This window comes from Patella vulgata, chromosome 5, assembly GCF_932274485.2.
Source record: "Patella vulgata chromosome 5, xgPatVulg1.2, whole genome shotgun sequence".
Taxonomy (NCBI): Eukaryota; Metazoa; Mollusca; class Gastropoda; family Patellidae; genus Patella; species Patella vulgata.
In genome coordinates this window covers 44,745,452-44,768,754 of record NC_065883.2, presented here as the reverse complement: position 1 = coordinate 44,768,754, position 23,303 = coordinate 44,745,452, and the positions used below count along the sequence as shown (strand labels likewise).

Genomic DNA, 23,303 nt, shown 5'->3' with positions numbered 1-23,303 from the left:
AGTCTATTTCTACACATAGCGATTCGGTTCTAAACAATCTACTGTATCTTCTGTTGACGGGTCGTAATGAAAAACTCATCTTGCTCGGCTCGATGATAGCATGAAAGTGTCCAAATCTGTCGCATCGCGTCCCTTTTATCCCCCTCATGTCGTGACGTCATCAAACGGTCGACATCGTACACCCTACATCGTATAACGTTGCATCACGTCTATTTTTAGCCCCTAACGTTCAAACTACGATGCATAACGTTATCCTAAGCGCTGTGACGTCACTCCATGAATGGACTCGTCTGTGACGTTATACTCCTTAAAAATGGATTCGTCTTTACGGTTATAAAACGACACACCATTCATCTCTCATTATTTCTACCCAAAAACTTTCTCCTCTCCTTTCGATGAGATTTTTAACTTGTGAATTCCCTGCTAAGACACTATGTCTCAAATTAAACTGGACCAAGCCTAATCCATACGGCTTCCTCCAGTAAGTTTCTTAGGAAACATCTTTGTCTACGATATCACCTTAGGTGGAAGTGGACGTAAAACCCCAGAAACCTACCTACCTACCATCTCTCATTATCAGAATGGCTGGCGGTGCTCCGATCATACGCCTCGAAGAAAACCCCAGCGTAGACACGCTCGTGTATCTCAGGGGTAATACTCTTGCCGGGATTACCCCTGACGTTATCTTCGTCTTACCTGACGAGGTATTAAAAACACCTCCCAGGAAAAGACCCCCTCCCGAATTAGTTAAGACAATCAGACGCAACCGACATAAAGTGCGTCGCACCCTCACATTCTATTGAGGACAACGGCCCTTTTTTAGGGCCAACATAATCAATGCAAAAAGAGTTGTTTCCTCTTCCTACTCCCCCCCCCCTCTCTCGCTCTCTCTTCCCGCGAGCGCGCGCTCTCTCTTTCTCGCCCTCAAGGTCACGGGGTCACGCATGTGCAGGGGGTCATCTATAACAAGGTCACGCACGGGCAAGGTCAAGGAATATATCATATAAAATTCATAGCAGAATCGGGAATTAACTGTTAAGTTAGTTGCGTTAAATGAGCACTAGTCAAAGAAAGATAACTGGTTGTGTAGACCAGGTTGGCCCCTAAGCCACCCGGATGCTTTAATAATATGAGTACAAATTAATGTCAAGATAGAGAACTACATATCTAGTTACAAAGAAAGGAACTATTGTTGTAGGACAGTAAGGTGGTTTAGCCTGCTGCATGATCTATTATAATAACACATAAGGGAAACATAATGACAAATTAAAGGAATACGGACCTACACAACCATTATTAACAATGACAGTGCACATCAATCAGTTTAATTTAACCTGTGTTTTCAAAAATTTATTTATTCCTATAAAATGATTTCATCTATGTTGCTGCTGGCTCTTGTTTTCTTTTCATACGCAACGAAAACTCTAATGGAATGTCTACAACTTTTAAACGTGAAGTCTTGAAATTTTAGTTAATTTTTAACAAAATGGAACTTATTGGACGAACACTTTTAATATGTAAATAATTTACGGGTCCAGCTATGTGGTTTTAACTGCGAGCACTTCGCTTTTCCACATAAAGCCAGCTGATTTTTTGATTTTTTCTATCCGCTCTGTTGAAGCCAAACATCAGTCAGTTGGACCTCCTGTGTTAACTTTATTATGACAAAGGGAGAAGATGACCCGCCCTCTCTTCTCACGACAATTTTCAAGTGTGATTAATTTAATTAAATCAACCTGTCCATAATATCATATTCATTGTATTGGACGTTAAATCTGTAATAAACAACAACAACAATTCCCATCTACAGTGGCAATTTCCCGCGATCTCGATTATCGCAAGAAAATTGATTACCATATAAGGCAGTGTTTGTCTGCGATATCACCTCGGTGGAAGCGGACGTTATATACAGCTATTTCACACACACAAGAAACTATTGTATGTGTTATATGCTAACGGTGACGTACGCCATACGCTGAAGTTATGTATGCCTTTTAGAAGCGATTTAACTATCAATGTAATTTTAAAATACCATTTTACGAAAATGATTTGACATCACCACAAGTAATTCCCATTTCGGACTCGTAATTTTGAAGGAATATTACTGGCGTGAATTTGATTGAAGCAGGCACGGGTCGGTAAATTTCATTCTATCGTATTACGAAAGCACGTAATTTTGTAGGAATATTACTGACTTAAATTTGAATACCATACCGGAATTTAAATATGAATAAGCGGTTGCCATGCAAGATACGCCCACATTTTGCAAGAGATGGACACAGAACAAGCTAAATAAAAAGCGATTTGTCGTACAATCAGGGGACATCATCCTGTATGTAAGTCCTACATGCGACAATATCAAAAGGAACCAAGATCTTTGGGATATAAAAGTATATATACAAGTTTCATCAAGTCGAAAACAATTGTGACATCAAGAGGGACTACAAGCTAAAAAACCCTTGATATTTCGTATATTCAGGAGTCATAATTCAGGAAGTTACGATGTGATATGGGCGAATATCGAACGGAACCGAGATCTTTGCAATATAAACATACATTTTAAGTTTTATCACAATCGGATAAAAAAATTGTGCTCTCGAGGGTGTCCACAACCCTGGAATTACATACTTTTACATTATTTGCGTACGCGGAGCGGCCATTTTGTCCTGCGGTTTTGTCCGATTTTCACGAAATTCGAACTCCGCCATCATTAGCGTGTAACGGTGATATATTAAAACGTTTTTTAAAATCGAATAAAAATGAAATTGTGATTTCTAGAGGGGCTATATACAAGATAAAAACGCGACTTTTTGCACAATCATGGGCCATAATCCAGGAAGTTAAGATCCGATATGCGGGAATATCGAAAGGAACTGAGGTCTTTGGGTTATAAACACACCTTTTAAGTTTCATCAAAATCGGATAAAAATTGTGACCTCCAGTGTCCACAAGCTAAAAACATGACTTTTCGTAAAATCAGGGGCCATAGTCCATGAAGTTACGTTCCGATACATGCCAACATCGAAAGGAACCGAGATCTTAGGGACATAAACCTATATTTCAAGTTTTGTTGAAAGTGGTTAAAAATTGTGACCTGTATAGTGTCCATAAACAAATTGTGGAGGAACGGGAGCGACGAGAATAGACGTCCACACGGAAATGTGGACGGATGGACGGACAGGGGTGACGACAATATACGCCCACACGAAAATGTGGTCGTACAAAAATAGCGAGGTTTTCCTATTTTCATTACGTGCGGATTTGAATATTTTGTTGGCATTTTATAAAGAAGAAAACGATGTTTTGACATCACAAACTATTTCTAATTCGGAAGTTCTGCATTCATTTTCTGTCGTATAAACGAAGACACGTAATTTTGAAATGAAATTAAATGAAATGAAATGAAATGGGGTTTAACGTCCTACTGTTCTGCTCCTAACCTGGGCTAATGAAGACGGGAGGAATATTACTGCTGTGAATTTGAAGCCGAAGCAGGGTCGGCACGCTTTCATTCAATCAATGTATTACGAAAACACGTAATTTTGCACGAATATTAATAACATAATATTTGAATAACATTCGGGAATTAAACAGAATGAATGGAATGAAATGGGGTTTAACGCCCTACTATTCTGCCCCGACTGGGATAATGAAGACGGGAGAATTAAATATAAAAAATATCGAGGTGCACTTATTTATATTACGTACGGGATTTGAATATTTTGTCGACACGTGATTTCTAATTGTTGTATGAATCCGTCTGCCTAAATAACGATAAGAGTTATGCCCCTTTATTTTCGATAAAATGTCCGACAAAAAATTTTTTGATTTGAAATCCCAACTCTAACTCATTTGTTTTTCGATATTTTCGAATGAGATATGGTCTGTTGATAGAGCAACGTGTATCCTGATGACCTCGCAATTGAAGGTTACGATTTTCATGCAAATTGGGTCTGTTTTACATAATTGTCGACTTTCATCATTTGAATTGAAGTTCTCATTTCTCATTTAAAAAAATGTTGAAATAATCACGATCGACATTTTAGATCGAGAATTTGCGAAAATCCATATTCACTGGGGAACGCCATCTTGGATTTGTAAACTGGATACCAAACCACACTTAGACGGAATATTTTGGCAAATCGGGTTGAAGGGGAGCTGGAGTTGATATATTGACTATTTGAATAACAATATAGGCGATTGAGTACCCGAATAATCCGCCGATGTAATCCCAATCAAAACTGAAGTGTTATGGCAACTATAATATCGACACGAATTTTCATACATTTGCAAGTTAGCTGACAACAATTTTAATTCTTAAGTTGTTAGAACTGGTCAAGCTGCAAATAAATTGATTTTAATTTTTATCGCAAACCCTGCTCCAGTGGAGATCAGGTATCTCCAGACACGTATCGTGTTTAATCTTTTGACACCTATGGAAAATGAACTTGAACCGGGTGACCATGATAATGTGATAGGGTAAGACCCCGACTATCGCGAACAACCAAAACCTGGTTCGCCAGGGTCATGTAACAACGGTAGTAGTGCGAAAAAAATTGCTCAAATTTGGCATAAAAATGACAAAAATCAGCCGCAAAACGTAATCGGCCTGTATCTCGGAAACGGCTGATTTCTGAAATCGGCGATTTTGACTGGTGAGTAGGCTCGATGGGTCGACCAAACCCTGTGAATTTGAACTCAATCGGCCGACCCCCACCTTCGAACATCTGCCTGATATTGCATGGTTTTCTCGTGGAATGACTCTTAGATAGTTTATTGTTATCCACTTGTATATTGTATATTAGTGTTTCTTATTAATTAATAATAGTTTTCATAGGTATGAGGCTTAACGTTAATGATTTATACTCTTAATTAGTTTATTGTTATCCACTTGTATATTACCTTCTGTAACATGTTTGATGTCAGATGGAATAATTGCTACAAGCTGGAAAACAGCTACGATTACCCCGTTGATTAAACCATTTAAAGATAAAAATGAAACCGGACCAAGGAGGTTGGCCTACTCAAAAAAATACATGGACTAGGGGTAACAGGACGAATGTTCCACTGGATCGAGGATTTTCTAAGCGATAGGTCTCTCAATAAGCAACAAATACGAACTCGAAAATGGCACACATCAGGGTTCTGTTATAAGCCCCACACTCTTTAATATCATGATAAATGACCTTCAGTCTAATAACTACATTAAGAAACTTATTGACGTAGCGGTTTATGCTACATTTAAGTGTACAAAATCATCAAGAAGAAAATTCAAAAGAAATGTCAAATCAGAGACTCAGCGTTAGGTTACAGAGCAAATTATGATCTATTAAAAGACCTAAGATTAGATAACTATCAGATTGCTGACATAGTTTTTTCGTATCAAGCCCCATGGATTTTTTTAAATCCAAACTATGACATAAGCCTAGGTAACGTTGTCAAGAAAAAAGAAAATCCACAACACGCTTTATTGCTATCGAAGGAATTCTTGAACAAAAAATGGTCATCGCATGTGAAAATATACACGGACGAGTCTCACGATCCAAACACTAACAAAAATGCATTAGGTGTGGTCATTCCCGCATTTAATATTAATAAATCGAAAAGGCTACCAGGTTATGCTCTATCTATACAGCAGAACTAAAGGTAATATCCACAGCCATTGAGTGGCTCGTGTTATCCACGAATCGATGAGGTGGGGGAAGTGTAATGGTGTGGGGAGGCTTCACATTTCATCACCGGACCGCCCTACACATTTGCAGGGGTTGCGTTAATGCTGTAGCCTACCGTGATGATGTCTTGCAACCAATTGTTGTTCCGATGTTTCGAGCGCACCCACAACTTCAGCACTTCCAACAGGATAATGAACGTCCGCATACCGCCCGTTTTAGTATGGACTACCTGGCTGCTAACAACATCAATGTCTTGGACTGGCCAGACATGTCTCCGGGCATGGAACCGATAGAACATGTCTGGGATGAGATTGGACGCCGTCTGTATCGGAGACCACAGATGCACACCATTGCTGCTTTAGAATCTGCTCTTGTCCAAGAATGGAACAATTTGCCACAGGCCTTCTTTCAAACATTGGTAAATTCCATGCGACGTCGCTGCACAGCGTGCGTAAGAGAACCTGGAGGACACACGCGCTACTGACATATGTGTCGTACTTTTGGTTTTGACCCCTCTGACTTTGTACCGTTGATTACAGATTAAACATCCATAAGTGTACAAATGTGTTGTTATTGATGTGTTCTCATTTGAATATTGTTCACAATAAGAAGCAAAATCAATAAGATATGTTTATAGGATCATTTTGTTATACGAAAAACTAAGTAATGCGTTTTCCATGGCGCTCAGTATATATTGCCTAACCCGCGAATTTTTACCATTTAGATGTCATAAGATCGTCCATTGTTCGAACTATCCAATGACACTTTAGTTGTTTTGATTCGGTGGAATCTGGCGTAGTAATCACTTTTTTCGCAAGATCGCCATTTTTTTTTACTTTGTACTTTTTTTTCTCATATTTTCGACTACTTCTGGTTTTTGGATCATTGTCGGGATGGCTTTAACAAGTTGTCTGGTTAACTTACCTTCTGTACAAGAAGTTTCAGAATAATCCATTCAGCTGTTTTCCAAAGAAAGAAAATTAGAAGATCATTTTCGGTATTTTAAGGATTTTTCAACTTTTTTCCAAGATTGAGGTTCTTTTTGGACCATTTATATTATTTCAATGCTTTTATTTTTGGACTCACGCCATAATCCACCGATAGAACTCTGAGTAAAAAAAGTTTAAGAAAAAAATTAGTTTTCGTTTTCGAGAAAATGGCGTCTCAAAATGCTCCAAAACGGAAAATACTAGATTTACGGCGTATCATAATTTATTTTCTAGCCATCTAAATCGTATCATTCAGATGTCATATGATAGTCCATTAATGGGGCTATCCAGCGATACTTTAGTTCTTTTGGTCCGCTAACATCTGATGGAGAAATCAAGTTTTTCGCAAGAGCGTTATTTTTTAAACCTTTTTTTCGTCACTTTTTGAATACTTCCGGTATGGAAATTGTTGTCGGGATAGTTTTAATAACCGGATTGGCTTATCAAATTGCCACAGGGCTATGTAATGATATATTACATTGTCTCATCAGATAAAATTTCCCTGGGAAATCCTATGTTCAAAAGTGCCAAAAATGCAAAAATGTCAATATATCGAAAATTAAATTTAAATATTTCAATACATATTATACATCGTTAGAATCGTAATTAGGTCAGCTATCGGAAATTGTAACTTTTTTGTAAAAATGTGTTTAAATAATAAAGTAATAGAGCATTTTCCAAAATTTCACGATTTTTCAACTTTTTTCGATTTTCAGTACGTTATTTCACCTATTCCAGACATTTCAATGTGTTTTTGGGTGGATTCATGCAGAAGACTACCGAAGGGACTCTCGATAGGGAAAGTTTAAGAAAAATCCTTGGAGCAGTTTTCGAGATACAGGCGTCCAAAAACGCTCCAAATCAGAACATACTTGATTTTCAGCATGTCATATTTTGCTGCTTGGTCATACTATTCGTATAAATTGGGCATCATACGACAGACAGTTCCCCGGGCCACTCAACGAAAGCTTAATTTGTTTAATCCATTGATATTGGACACAGAAATCGAGTTTTTTCCCCAAAACACCCGTTTTTTGCGTTTTTGTCGAAATATCGGACATTATTTCGACTCCCTCCGGTTTCCGGACCGTTGTTGAAATTGCTTTATCAAGTGGTCTGACTATATAGCTTTATGTTCCAGGGCTTTCAGAAATATCGATATATCCTTTCCAAAAAATATAAGGGCTGGGAAATGGGCAGAAAAATCGAAACAAAATCGAAAAATAAAGGGCGATAACTCGGAATGAAACTTATATTTCTGGAATCGGATGGTCTTCTGGGGGCAGTTTCACAAAAGTTCGTAACTTTAAGAAAAAAAACTACGTTAAGAAAAACTTACGAAAAAGATACGAATTATTTACGCCGATTTCACAAAGGCCGGCGTAAGTTTTTTCTTAACTTTTTCTCGTATCTTTTTTCGTAAATACGTCACGAATGGTCGTGACGTCATGTTGCGTCACTTCATTCACACTTCTGTAAACATTCCCACGGACTGAATGTTGACAATGTAGGCATTATAGCCGTTATGTTTGATTTGATCTTTACCTTTTGAAACATAAACGACGAAATGATATATTCCTTATATACGCTAAGATTTAGCGGTGTATTTATGAATAAAATGCTATTTTCATGCCTGTTGTTTACTTGTTTTTGTTTGCTACGTCATAGCGCGTGACATAATATAGTACCATACTTTATTATTATTATTATTATTATTACAGCATATTTATAGTGCACCCTTTCATATATCATGTTCAGGAGCACTTTACAAAGTGACAATGTAAATCATACATAAACAACAAGATTATGGACATGTTAACGATTGTATACAGAGTCAGTTAAAAGCCTGATTAAATAAATGTGTTTTAAGTTGTTTTTTAAAAGAATATAGAGATTAACAACATCTTAAACTAAATGGTAGATTATTCCATAAAACAGGTGCTTGATAACTAAAAGAGCGCTGACCCATAAGAGACTAGTTGAACAGTTTTGGGCTTTAAAAGTTCTGAGAGGTAAACAGGAGCTAAATTATTTAAACATTTAAAAGTAAGTAATACAATCTTAAAATCAATTCGATATTTAACAGGTAACCAGTGTAAATTATATAAAACAGGAGTTATGTGGTCACATTTCTTAGTTAAAGTAACAAGTCTAGCCGCAGTATTCTGTACTTTTTGTAATTTATCTATAAGCTTTAAAGGTAAACCAAATAAAAGTGAATTAAAGTTATCTAATCGAGAAGTGACCAGAGAATTAACAAGTGACTTAGTGGCCTCTACAGTTACACATTTACGTATTTTACCTATATTTCTGATATTAAAATAGCACAATTTACAAATATTATTTACTTGAGCTCCCATAAGCATAAAACTATCAAAGATTGCGCCAATATTACGAGCAGAATAAGATGAAAATATATCACAATTACCAATTACAACAGGGGGGTTATCATGTGCAGATCTTAATTGATACCTTGAGCCTAATAACAAATATTCGGTTTTATCATCATTCAATTTTAGAAAGTTCTTTGACATCCATTTTCTAATTTCACTAATACAATTCTCAAGTTGCAATTTTGATAAATTGAAAGAAGATGGACAATCAGGTGTAAATGAAATATATAATTGAGTATCATCGGCATACGTCGTCTGTAAGTCTGCCAAAAGCCGAAATGGAACCAAAAAGGCGAAAACAAAATTGGAACCCGGCAGCTCTCGGTGTTTTAATTGAGGGGGTTGAACAGAATTATGGGATTCTGAAAGGAAATTAAGCAGCAGTTTGACTAGGTCATCAAAAGACGGAGTATGGGAGAATATTTGTACAGTAAGTGTCGGTCTTTGCCGCGATAGGCTTACATACATGTAGTACAGGGCCTAGTAATAGCCTACTGCATTAATACTAATAGTAATACCATCAGCCATAGTCTTGTTTAATGAAAACTAGCGTACTGAGATTATTTTTCCTGAGCTCCTGTTTGTAATAAATTAAATACTATGTAAATGTTGTAGTATATGCTGGCTTACAACCGAAGGCCCACGAGGCCCTATACTTACTACGCTGCACTTCAGCCTGAGCCTGCAAAACCTAGGAATATAGCCTATAGGCATACCGGTACTAATCCGACCCTGGCCATTAAAGGGAATTTTTATATCAATCGTGAAGTCTGAACACTAGTCTCAAATTGTGTAAATTTTACTTGCAGAGTGAACAGCGTTAAAACAAGACGCTAATTCGTACGTTTACCTGAGTTTAGAATCAGCTGTTGCTTGAACATTAATGGAATGAAACCCTTTCCTGCAGACGAACAGCGGCTCATTTTCTCCCGATGGTGCTATGATGGCAACTTGTGTACCATCAATCGTTCCCACTACATTTGGGAAGCCTGCTATTTGGTGAAAACCTTCCTTTGTAGAATTGATATCTTCCATGGAATAGGGGAAATTTATTGATAATTTATCGTCAACACAGGTTGTTATTGCTCGTGAAACACGATAAATTACTCTAGACACTGATGGTACACTCACCCCATGTGCATCAGCAATGAGTTTTTGGAAGCTACCTGTGGCATAGTATCGTAATGCAATCAGGTCTTGTACAGGTGATGACAGGGATTTCGATCGGTAAGTTGCGGTTTCGATATCATCATTAATACAGTAAATAACATGTAATATAGTGTACCGCGAAACTAACTCCTCATCTGTATGAGTGTCGAGAGGGTTTAATATCTATCCTTGAATATTCTCTCTCGCCGAAGTTGCCGATCCGCATAAAGTAACAAGGCGGCCATTTTGTCAAAGATACGAAAAAATTTCCAACTTACGACAAGGTAAGAGTTGCCGTAGACTTTACGATAAAAGTTACGAATTTCGTAAGTTAAGAATTTTAGTGAAACGCGATTTTTACGTAAGTTTACGTTACGATAAACTTACGCAAATTTTTCATCGTAAGTTGCTTTGTGAAACTGCCCCCTGATATCCAAAAATGTAGGTTAATTTTTCGAACGCTAGAAGACAGCGACGAAGTTTCGAAATTTTCAACTGCTATCGTCCGAGGAAAGACTCAGGGTTTCTGAAAATGTCATTTGTATGAAAATAGGTACAGAACTGACGAAGCTACGGCCGTTTTTTAATTTTTATGCACCGCACGAAATTCGGCCCCTTCCGGTCTGCACATACGTTTCAAAAATAGTTTATCAAGTAGCCACCACATGGTTTCCAAATAGAAAATTAGGTCCCATATCGGTATCTGTTACAGGCACTGAGAAATAGGCCCCGGCGAAAAAAAAATAATAATAACTAGATCTGCATAGCAGATATCAAAGCTTTCATATAAACTGCAAAAGGGGTTATTAGAATCTATGAATCAACAACCACTTTGACGGAAGATATTCTCTCGGCCAAAAAATCTTTTTTCTCTCAGCTACGAGAGATACGTAGAATTACACCGGCCCAGGGCCGACCGTGTTGATAAGAATCCGCTTATTTGACATTGCCACATAACTGAAGGTGAATAGGCCTACCCGTCCAGTTAATACAATGGGCAATCTCACATCGGTCCACTAAAGAGAGGCACATACTAGTCGCCTCCTACTTCCCCAAGACATTTAGTCCAAACCTTGACTCTCATACATATAAACCATCTGGTACTACATATACATGTATTTCGTACTTATATCATATTAAACCCCTCGGCCGCCATGTTGAATCACATAGTATTTAACGTTCTATATCCTAACAACTTTATGAAATCAACGACAAATCTAAACTTGGGCACTCCAACCATTTTTATTTTTACATCATTCAGTTTTTTTTAAATAAGTAATTCTATCACAAATTATAGTGAAGACTGGACCACTAAACTAGTTACCGATCAGTTTTTCTTTGTGTTAATGCGTTCTACATTTTCAAAGCAATGATTCTTATAATGTGCGAGCCGCCATGACACTGGCGGATATTATAACTTCGATAGGCGAGAAACTTCAGGTAGCAGTTGGGTTTCATCAAATCTTATAATTATGCGGTACGGCTTCACCTTTATTTCGATGGGAATTGGTTTATTATATGTGCAGTGCAGTTTTAGGTCAGTTTATGTGTAAATTAAGGGAGCTATACATAGGCCAGTAACTTTTTTGTAGTCATTTGACTAAAAAAAACTTGCGGAAAGGAACTCCGTAGGACAAGCCACTACTGTGGCAGGAGTAAGGCGGAAGACATCAGTAGTGGAACCATTTCTAGATTAATCCCGAAGTGCGTTGCTATTGTAAGAATATATAAAATGGGGTTTACGGTCCCGCTTTTTTGCTGTAGTTTGATTAATGAGTTAGAGCGTATATTTTGTAGTCAAAAAATCATTGCAAATAGAAGACCTCATCCCCACCACCACCACCCTGTAATACACTAGCTAGCTTGTGTATTTCCATATTCCATTTCCGAGAGATAGATAGAAAACACGCGAAATATAAAGTGATTTTCTTACAATCAGGGACCATAATTCATGAAGTTACGATTCGATATGCGCAAATATCGAAAGGAAACATATCTTTGGGTTATAAACATACATGTCAAGTTTCATCAAAATGTTTCACTGTGAAAAACCGGGGCCTTCCGTTCTGCACAAATGAGCCACGCTGGCCTCGTTTTGTCGTAACATACAAACGACTAGACAATGTTTCATAATTTAGTCATGTTCGCGTGGGTGGGTTGGCAGCAGATTTGATATGTACATGATAGTGACACGAGGGGGGGGGGGAAGCGGGGTGTACACAATTCACACAAATCAGAGCTTTGTAATACACGCATATACTTGATATACTAAATACACAAATGGCTGAATTTCGAGACATTTCTGGCACTCTTTTAACACATAATGAGAACACTGCACTAATTTCTATATATCAATAAAATATGCCTCAGACCCATTGTATCATCTATGATACACTAAATTTCGACATTGATTTTCAGAAAAAATATTGTTTATTTTTAAATTTGAATTAGACTAGTAACAAAATATATTTTCTGGCAACAAATAGCATATAAATAAAAATAGATTTACTTTCTGATTATTTTTTTTAAATGAAATCATTCCAGGGCTTTTATTGACATTTCAGAAAATGTAGAGTTGGTCCCATGCACTTGAGGCCAGGGTCCTTGAAGTTGTACAGCTGCACCCGGTGACCGATATTTATTTAACGGGGAATAAGTGATAATTCATATTATAAGAGTAAATAATTAAAATATCCCATAGGGATTATAATAATATGTATATCATGTAGGTGTGCATATCTGATATGCTGGGTATTACAGGGTTAAAATTGTGACCTCTGTAAATAGACACGTTCCTTGCATTTAGCTTTAGAGTTAGGAGTGCTAAAATTGAGAGAGCGAAATGGAGTTGATCGACCAATCGACACAAACTAGGTCATTTCGGGACTAACGTATGGTTCAATTTTATTTCAATAATTCGCTTGCGCGTAGGGGTTAGCAGTGGGAGGAAACCGGGTGATCCTGAAAAAACACACAGGTTGGACGGGCGACCTACTCCTTGTCACGTACGGAAAGATGCCCCAGCAGTCAAAATAGGTCAAATAGGCGATTTCGGTTTCTAGTGTCGAAACATCGTTGCGGTCATTTTAAAAAATTGTCTTTTAAGGATAATGTGTTTAGTACTAATGCCTATAACATACGGAAGAGGCGATAACATCTCTTTGCATTTGCAATTTCAAAATTAATTAAAACCAATATTAAATTCTGAAAATCGTTTTTTTGCTAAAACTCTTTTTTTTAATGTGATCAAAATGGGGGTAAAGCACAGAGTCCGGGGTGGTAATGGGCGTATTGTGTCCAAATTTCATGGTTTTCGGACAATCGGTGCCGGTGTCACGGCGAAATTCCACTTTTTTCCCCCTCATGGAAGTCGTAAATTGACTTGAGGCCAGTGTCCTTGAAGTTGTACAGCTGCACCCGGTGACCGATATTTATTTAACGGGGAATAAGTGATAATTCATATTATAGCAGTAAATAATTAAAATATTTCATAGGGATTATAATAATATGTATATCATGTCTGGGTATTACAGGGTTAAAACCAATATTAAATTCTGAAAATCTTTTTTTTGCTAAAACTCTTTTTTTTAATGGGATCAAAATGGGGGTAAAGCACAGAGTCTGGGGTGGTAATGGGCGTATTGTGTCTAAATTTCATGGTTTTCGGACAATCGGTGCCGGTGTCACGGCGAAATTCCACTTTTTTCCCCTCATGGAAGCCATAAATTGACTTAGAAAAAAACCGACGAAAGGCAGGTGACAAGAACAAACGACTTGAACTAATGCAGATATCACCTTGAAATTTTCAGGGTACCTAGGTACCGTTGGTTCCTGTGTAGCGCATGCGCGAAATCAAAACCAGCTAAACTCGAAAACAACCTTGTCGGCACGGAAAACATCAAAGGAGAAATTCGAATTTTTGAAATATTCAAATACCAAACATTCGACCATGATCCAGGCTATCCTGAAATGTAATAATTTCGGTAATAGGAGACACATTCTCTAAGTCACGACCAATTGTGTATGTTTTCAAGCCCATTAATGTGGATTTTTCACTATTTTTCATTTTCAATTCAAAATGGCGTCCATCAGTTGACCTAAATCAAAATTCTACTGCCTACATTTTATGGGCTTTCCTTCAAGGATTTGGAAAATATAATCCCCTGGTCTGTAAGTAAAATATTAAAAAAGCCTTAGCGATATTTCACATTTCAACATGGTGGCACTTCCGGTTTGGGCTACAAACTCCATTTTTTGTGTACCAATCAATAGTGTCATAACTAGTAAAGAAATACAATTTCAAGGCAATCGGACCTATATTTCGTCGATTTTTTTTAAAACTTTGATCCTTAATTTCATCAAGGGGAGATAATACAGAAAATTTCTAATGACATTTTTCAAGTTGTTACGGTAAGATCTACTTACATACCGAATTTCATGAAAATCGTGCAACTATTAAAGAATTTTGTAAAGTTGATTTTAACTTCCGGTTCGAAATCACAGCGACGAATTTTTGAAATTCGAAAATCCGAAATAGCAGAAGAAACGGGTGAAAACAGGGCATGGTAAGGCGGAGGAGGGATTAGAGGAGGACAAGAAACGGAGGGACGAGGAGAGATCAGAGAAGGAGAAGCAGATAGTAAAGGAGAAGTCAGAGATAGTACAGGAGAAGGAGAAGCAAATAGTAAAGGCGAAGATGGTAAAGGAGAGGTTAGCGAAGGAGAGGGAGGAGAAGATAGTAAAGGAGAGGACCGAGAGAGAAAGGTTAGAGAAAGAGAGGACCGAGAGAGAAAGGTTAGAGAAAGAGAGGATAGAGAGAGAAAGGTTAGAGGAGGAGAGGGAGGAGTAGATGGTAAAGGAGAAGTTAGAGCAGGAGAGGGAGGAGAAGATAGTAAAGGAGAAGTTAGAGAAGGAGAGGGAGAAGAAGATAGTAAAGGAGAAGTTAGAGAAGGAGAGGGAGGAGAAGATAGTAAAGGAAAAGTTAGAGAAGGAGAGGAGACGGAATGAGGAGGAGAAGTTATAGAAGGAGAGAAGACGGAATGAGGGGGAGAAGTTACAGAAGGAGAGGGAGGAGAAGATAGTAAAGGAGAGGGTCGAGAAGGAGAGGTTAGAGAAGGAGAGGAGACAGAAAGGGGAGGAGAGGTTACAGGAGGAGAGGAAACAGAGAGTCGAGGAGAGGTTACAAAAGGGTAGGAAGGAGAAGGAGAGATTGGAGAAGGAGAGGAAACGGAAAGCTGAGGAGAAGTTAGAGAAGGAGAGGGTGGAGCAGATAGTAAAGGGGAGATTAGAGGAGGAAAGGAGGCAGAAAGACGAAGAGAGATTATAGAAGGAAGGGTCGCAAAAGGAGAGATCGGAGGAGGAAGGACCGGTGGCGGAAACAACGAAGGAAGAAAGTATGGCACCAACACTTCGTGAGAGGGCACGACATCTGCTGCGCCGAGGGGTTGTGCCCTTATTTCCAGCTGGGCGAAGAGAGTGGACCGGGGAAGAGATTGTTGAACTGGTAACAACACTAAAAAATATATGTGGCCACCACAGGGCTGGAGAAGCATGAGTGCCCAGGAAAAGCTCCACCATTTCGAACATGCTGCCACTGTTTTGGAATATTGTGCTGGAATAACCACACCGAAGCCTAAGGCTGATCTGCTGATACGATACAGCTATCTAGTCCTTCCCGGAACAGCCGATACCATCAAGACAGATAACGCCACATATGTAAAAGGCCAGTATAGATTTTACGTATACAGCTCTGAGGAGAATTGCGGAGGTAAAGGATCGATCAGCAGAGGATGAAGATTTAATCAAGATGCTGGAGGAGATGGTGAGTGGGAGACCAATCGACGATGTAAAGGTAGAGGAAATGGGGATACCTCTACGAGTCGCTGTCGACAACGGCTGTTAATTGTTTCAACAATTCATTAGTTTTTTGTATTTTTACATAATTCAGGAGAATTAAGAAATTAAGATGGGGGGAGTGTAATATATAGAATTCAGTCCTGTACATATTACTATATATTTTTGCATTCTTTGATTGTTATATTGTTACCTAAGTTTTAGATCGTTTGTTAAATTATAAGTAGGGGGCGAGGATTGCGGTATTACCGCCATTCGATTTGTAAGATGTCAAATCAAGGCCTCGTGTAAACAAACCATTTCGACTAATATTTTGTATAAAACTAACAAGGTTTACTTACTTGTTAGCCTCTCGAATAATCTTCCCCGTATTTGTGCACTTATTATTAATTACATCATTGCATAGTTCTTTTCCGAAACGTTCAATTTTGCATTAGAATAGTCCTTAGTTACGAGCACATTCATAGTTCACAACGTAGACGTCCATCTTGTGTCACTTCAATCTTAGCACTGACTTGTCAGATTTTTATATAATATTTCTATTTGCTTAATGATTATCCTTATTGTACATCATTGCCAAGTAATTCATCTTGGTTGCTATAATAATTATTACGGGTTTTAATATGTTCTATGGCCAAAGGGGACGTAGTTCAATTGGATTATATTGTTACCTATTACGTCTTGAATAATTACGCGTGGTATGGTCACATTTGATAAAATTACGCTGTTCATAGTTATTGTCTGTTTTGTCTGTTTATAACCAATCTTTTCGTTGTACATCTCAAATTATTCCTGATCAAATTTAAGTAAAACGGACAAGAACCGGACAAGTTCGATATATTATTTCAGTAGATTATTTTAACGTCGAACACTTCAATTTTCAAAGAAGTGCCGACACGGAGAAAAGGACAATTATTGATTGGTTAATGACGTCACGTGATACTCTAATTTTCTTATATAAAGGGTGCTTGAACGTCGGAAGGGCAGGTTATTTGCTGATGATACGGCCATTGGTTGTACTAAATCTAGTATCGAAGACTTAGAAAATTCGCTCAATAATGATCTTTACCGATTACACATTTGGTCACAAAAATGGCTGATAAATCTCAATCCGAATAAGACAAAAGTCTTGCTATTTTCACCGAAGAAGCTAAGGAAACTGCCCTCCCTCAAATTAGGGGGAACTGAACTCGATATTGTCCCGTACCACAAACACCTAGGCATTACTTTGTCGCAAGATTTAAAATGGGCCAACCATATTGATAGAATTTGCAATACTGCAGGAAAGCAATTGAACATTTTAAGAAAACTGAAGTACAAACTGGAACAGAACACGTTAGACAAAAATATATAAAGCATACATCAGATCGATCTTGGAATGTGCTAGTCCGGTCTGGGATAACTGTACCAAAAATGATAGTATTCGTATAGAAAAAATTCAGTTAGAAGCTGCTCGTATAGTTACGGGTTTACCCAAGTTTGCGAGTAAAGAAGCCCTTTATCAAGAAACGGGATGGGACAAACTGTCAACCAGACGTTTCAGACAGAAACTGATACTTTTTTACGATATATACAACAATAATTGTCCTGTGTTTCTTACAAATATCTTACAACAATATAGAAACAATAACACACCATATTCATTACGAAATACCAACGATCTATTGACGCCACGTTGTCGAACGTCACGTTTTGAAAAATCGTTTTTCCTAAGCACAATTCGCGCCTGGAATTCGCTAGATTCGTCAACAAAAGCTGCCCCTAGTAGAGCAGCATTCAGATCAAAAATAACAAACTTTGATCAACCAAAACCTCCACCTAATTATCTATTAACATGTAACAGGAAACTTAATATATTGCATACAAGACTTCGTCACGGCTGTAGCCCATTAAAATCACATCTTTATAAATCTAACCTTGTAAATGATCAAAAATGTCACTGTGGCCATGAAACGGAAGATACGCAACACTACTTCCAACATTGTCCTTTGTATGATGAGCAAAGGAGTATATTATTTGATCAATTAAAAAACTATTATAACCTAAATCTGACGACACTGCTTTCTGGTGACCCGGAATTAACGACAAATCAAAATATGTATTTAGTTAAGCAAGTACAGAAATACATAGAAAACACAGAGCGTTTCAAATCATGATGTAGTTCTAGAATGGATAAACATGCTACCGCCCGCCAAACAGTTTTTCCTTTAAATAGAAATTAATTTAATATTTGAACCTCGCCAAATAAACCTTACACGCTTTCGTATATTTCGCTGTTGTAAGGTATGTTTTACCGAGGTATTCTCCCTGGTCCATATTTTAAATACACTGAACTTGTGTAAATATGTTTGTTTTGTTAATGTATTGTTTATTAGTATCCGATATGTACATTCATTGACTTTGTTTCACTGACCACCTAAAACAATTATATTGTATTGGAGAGGACTCTTTTGTAAGTTTTAGTAACTTTTGTCCGATCCGTTTACTTTAAAGTAATAAAATATGTTTAAACGTAAAGGGTGCTTGAACGTCGGAAGGGCAGATAACGGTTCGTCGTATCCACGGCTAACTATCTTTCTTCATAATACCGAGAGCTTAAATCGGAACCCTGTAAACACAACTTCGTGTTAAATTACTTAATTAGAAAGGTGAGAATCGTGCCTGCGAGGGAACTTAGATATACATGTAATGTTTCGAACGGGAATACCATAGTATTACGTTTATTAGTATGTAGAGTATGAATATGCCGCCATTATCACCGGGTTAACAATATGTAATAGAGAATCGCGAACATTATCTCCCACCACGCCGGACACCCATATTTTAACATGTTATAGAATATTTAGCTAAATGTATTTCATTGTTATTTTTAAATCTTTACCACGAAATAAAGGACCAGGCATATTGAACGTCTTATTAGCCTTAGTCGTAACTTACGGGGTAGGGGAAATAAAGACTTACCCCCCTTTAATCGTTGGGACTAGCTTCAAAGAATCCTGTATCTTGAAAGTTTGAGCTGGGTGTTATAGAAATCGATGTACGATGGATGGGAGTGCATGAATGGAATCGGAAAAAGGAGGAAACCACAATATCAGGCACCATCTCGGAGATCCTGACCAGATCCGCTTTCGGCGATCTTCCCCTCCCATCCCCACATTTAATTTATCGTAGGCGCCTATACGGACAGGGTCTCGGTAACCTTACAATATTGATGCAATATTTTCATTGACTACAGTACCTTACTGATTTGTGTTTTCTTTCAATTTACTTGAATAGATTTGTTTCCCAACATAGATGAACAGATATGTTTCCCAACTTACTTGAACGGTTCTGATCCTTTTCCAGATGGCATAATTGTGTTTCTGGACCTTTAAAATTTATGTTTTGAACACCTCGTTATTTGTTAGTCACCAATAACAAATAACGAATAACGAGGTGACTTACCTCGTTATTGGCGAATAACGAGGTACAAGCTACCTCGTTATTCGTTATTCGTTATTCAACTTTATATTCGGGATTCCAATATGCAGCTAGCCATGACTAGAATGATGGATGCCAAGTATCCCTCAGTAGTATAAAACACAGCAAAACGACAGCGAATAAGCAGCAAATAACGAGCTGTTTGTTATTCGTTTTTCACCTCGTTATTCAGGATTCACATATGTATCATTAATGAGGATATTGCAGGATTTAATTCTAAACGATCACAAGACAACAATAGAATAATTGATTGCGAAGTGCCTCCTAGCAGTAGAAACCGTATTAAATGACGTATAGTCGGTAAATAAACCAGATTGTTATTCAAGCGGTGAAAAACGAATAACGAGGTACAAGCTACCTCGTTATTCGTTATTCAACTTTATATTCGGGATTCTAATATGCAACTAGCCATGACGAGAATGATGGATGCCAAGTATCCCCCAGTAGTATAAAACACGGCAAAACGACCCCTAGACGAAAAACAGTCCACATTTTTATTCAAGCTGTTTGTTATTCGTTGTTCACCTCGTTATTCGGGATTCACATATGAATGTGTTCATGTAACTTTAATGAGGAAATTTCAGGATTTAATTCTGAACGATCACAAGACAACAATAGAATAATAGATTGCAAAGTATCCCCTAGCAGTAGAAAACGTATTAAATGACGTATAGTCGGTAAATAAACCAGATTGTTATTCAAGCGGTGGATAACGAATAACGAGGTGACTTGCCTCGTTTTTGGCGAATAACGAGGTACAAGCTATAATACCTCGTAATTCGTTATTCAACTTTATATTCGGGATTCCAATATTCAGCTAGCCATGACTAGAATGGTGGATGCCAAGTATCCCCCAGTAGTATAAAACACAGCAAAACGACCTTTAGACGAAAAGCAGTCCACATTGCTATTCAAGCAGCGAATAACGAGCTGTTGGTTATTCGTTTTTCACCTCGTTATTCGGGATTCACATATGAAGGTGTTCATATATCTTTAGTGAGGAAATTTTAGGATTTAATTCTGAACGACCACACGACAACAATAGAATAATAGATTGCAAAGTATCCCCTAGCAGTAGAAAACGTATTAAATGACGTATAGTCGGTAAATAAACCAGATTGTTATTCAAGCGGTGGATAACGAATAACGAGGTGACTTGCCTCGTTTTTGGCGAATAACGAGGTACAAGGTATAATACCTCGTAATTCGTTATTCAACTTTATATTCGGGATTCTAATATTCAGCTAACCATGACTAGAATGGTGGATGCCAAGTATCCCCCAGTAGTATAAAACACAGCAAAACGACCTTTAGACGAAAAACAGTCCACATTGCTATCTATTCAAGCAGCGAATAACGAGCTGTTGGTTATTCGTTTTTCACCTCGTTATTCGGGATTCACATATGAAGGTGTTCATATATCTTTAGTGAGGAAATTTTAGGATTTAATTCTAAACAATCACTAGACTGGCGAATACGGAGGTACAAGCTACCTCGACTAGAATGATGGATGCCAAGTATTCCCCAGTAGTATAAAACACAGCAAAACGACCCCCAGACGAAAACAGTCCACATTTATCTTCAAGCAGCGAATAACGAGCTGTTTGTTATTCGTTTTTCACCTCGTTATTCGGGATTCACATAACACAAAGAATAAAACAAAATTGGTATCTTAAACCTCCGCTTCTGAACCAGTTAGGATCACAATCTTGGGTATCTAAACATATATATTAAGGGCCAAGGAATACAATTGTACCAACTAGAGAAGGATAAGATTGTCGCCATTACCACAGACGCAAAAAAAAGAAAACGTTTATATTCGTTGAAACAAAACCACTTTACTGAAAATATTGCATACTCTGGGAATGTTCAATTTATATGAACAGATTTTATTCTTGTGTTAATAATGGCAATCTGATGGATATGAAATGAAATGGGAGTTAACGTAGTACCGACTGGGTAATCAGGGACATTTTGCCTGGGTAGCGGCACCACGGCCTACTCTTATTTCAAATTCCAACTGTCATGGGATCGTTTACGTGCATGCCAATATTTACACGGGACATCGGTTTGTGTCCAGTTCAAACATATTAAGTGGTAGTACATGTATATAGTGAAATAATAAAGTAACGTTTTTTCTTGCATAATTAAACAGTATCAGAATATTTCCCGGCAATCTTATTGGTCAAAATTCTAATATATAAAAAATGTATTACTGGACGAAACGTGTTTGGGGACGAACGGGTTAGACATTTTGTGTTTGTGGCACGAACTCGTGATAGTTGGAATACGCTGTGTTCTGATTGGTTGTTGTGTGCATGTTTTTGATAATCCCATCAATTGCAATTACTTGAATGAAATCAGATTGTCCATCGAAGTCGTTGTTGTTGGTTGTTTTCTCTGTCCAGACTGCCTATCGCATCGAATGTTTTGTTTATCGCTTTACAGACCATGATATTATGGTGAGCTAATATAACTTTTATGGGCCCAGCATTCGCATCGTCAATATTTCTGGTAGCAGAGCGTGGTTGCTGCGGTTATTTGTAATTATGGTTTGTGATTTATTGTTGTTATGAGAGAGAAAGCTGCACGTGCATTCCATCTTCCACGTCAACAACAACCGACAGTCATCGTCAAAAGCCATGATCATTTTGGTATAATATGCTTTCAATTAACTTTTAATCTAGTAGTTGTAAAACATTTTCAAGTTATAATGTTTCAGGCAGCAGTCGATGTGGCAACAATCCCGCTGTCAGAGGATCTTGAGTCTGATCGGCTATCTGAATTACTTAAACAGAAACGCTTAGCAAAGTTTCAGATTACTAAAGCCAAATCTCATCTTACTAGTAGAGTGGCCCACAGACTCAATTATCTCTACTATATAAACTGACCTGTTTTAACAGCATGTTGTCACGCGGATCAAAACTTCGTTTATGAGAAAAGTGCACTGTAAGCAGCAAACAGTCGGCCAAAATAGACATTCACGTGACAATATTCATTCACTTATTTATCAATGAAGCCATGTAAAAAATTATTCTTTACTCGTTGGACTTTTAGAAATAAGTAGTTAAGAACTAGATTAAAATTTTGGTTAAAACTCAGCGATTTAATTTCTAAGTTAGTTGATTGTAACCAATGACGTATATATTGTAACGGTTCTCGGTTCAGAGTCAACACGTGTTGTTTCGCCCTTTTTCTATCTTATAAATCCACTCTCGTGGCAACATACCGACACTGCAAGACTGTGAAAGTTACTTTTATTTAACCGCAAAACTCTGTTGTTAGTGGGCGCTTTAGTTACTTTAGAAGTTACATTGTTGCTAGCTCTAAATACGCAGAAAAAATTTGAGACTGGAAATTAATTTAACGAAATTATTTTCCCTAGTCTCGATTAACCAGGCGTGTATGATTAAAATAAAATTACGGTACTGGGGCCTGTTTCACGAAATTTTAACTAAGATAAAATCCAAATTTTAGTAATTTGATTGGATAATATTAGACTGATTGTAGTGCTTAGCCAATCAAAATTGAAGTATCTACTAAAATTTGGATTTTATCTTTAGTTAAAATTTCGTGAAACAGTACCCTGGTCACAAGACTCGGATTCTAATCATTTTAGGGCGCTGCGAATTTGGCCTCCGGTTTTGTGTCAAATTTAATAGGAGGATGTACCATTATGGCTATGTCATTCGTGTTTAGTATACTTATGCATTTGCCATTTTTAACATGGTGGTTACAAAACGTTTCAGTTATTATAAATCCAGCAA

The 23,303-nt window shown here is 37.6% G+C and overlaps 1 protein-coding gene and 1 pseudogene across 1 annotated transcript; one reads left to right on the top strand and one right to left on the bottom strand.

Moving 5' to 3' along the window:
• Window positions 1–10,448, bottom strand: part of LOC130012896 (putative nuclease HARBI1) — a 99,667-nt pseudogene extending 89,219 nt beyond the window's left edge.
• Window positions 10,449–14,809: 4,361 nt separating this feature from the next.
• LOC126821473 (reticulocyte-binding protein homolog 2a-like) lies at window positions 14,810–15,529 on the top strand (the record flags this gene model as incomplete). Its single annotated transcript, XM_050549919.1, is given in 1 exon segment — window positions 14,810–15,529. A coding segment is annotated over 1 exon segment (720 nt), but the record flags the coding sequence as incomplete, so codon positions are not given.
• Window positions 15,530–23,303: the final 7,774 nt, after the last annotated feature.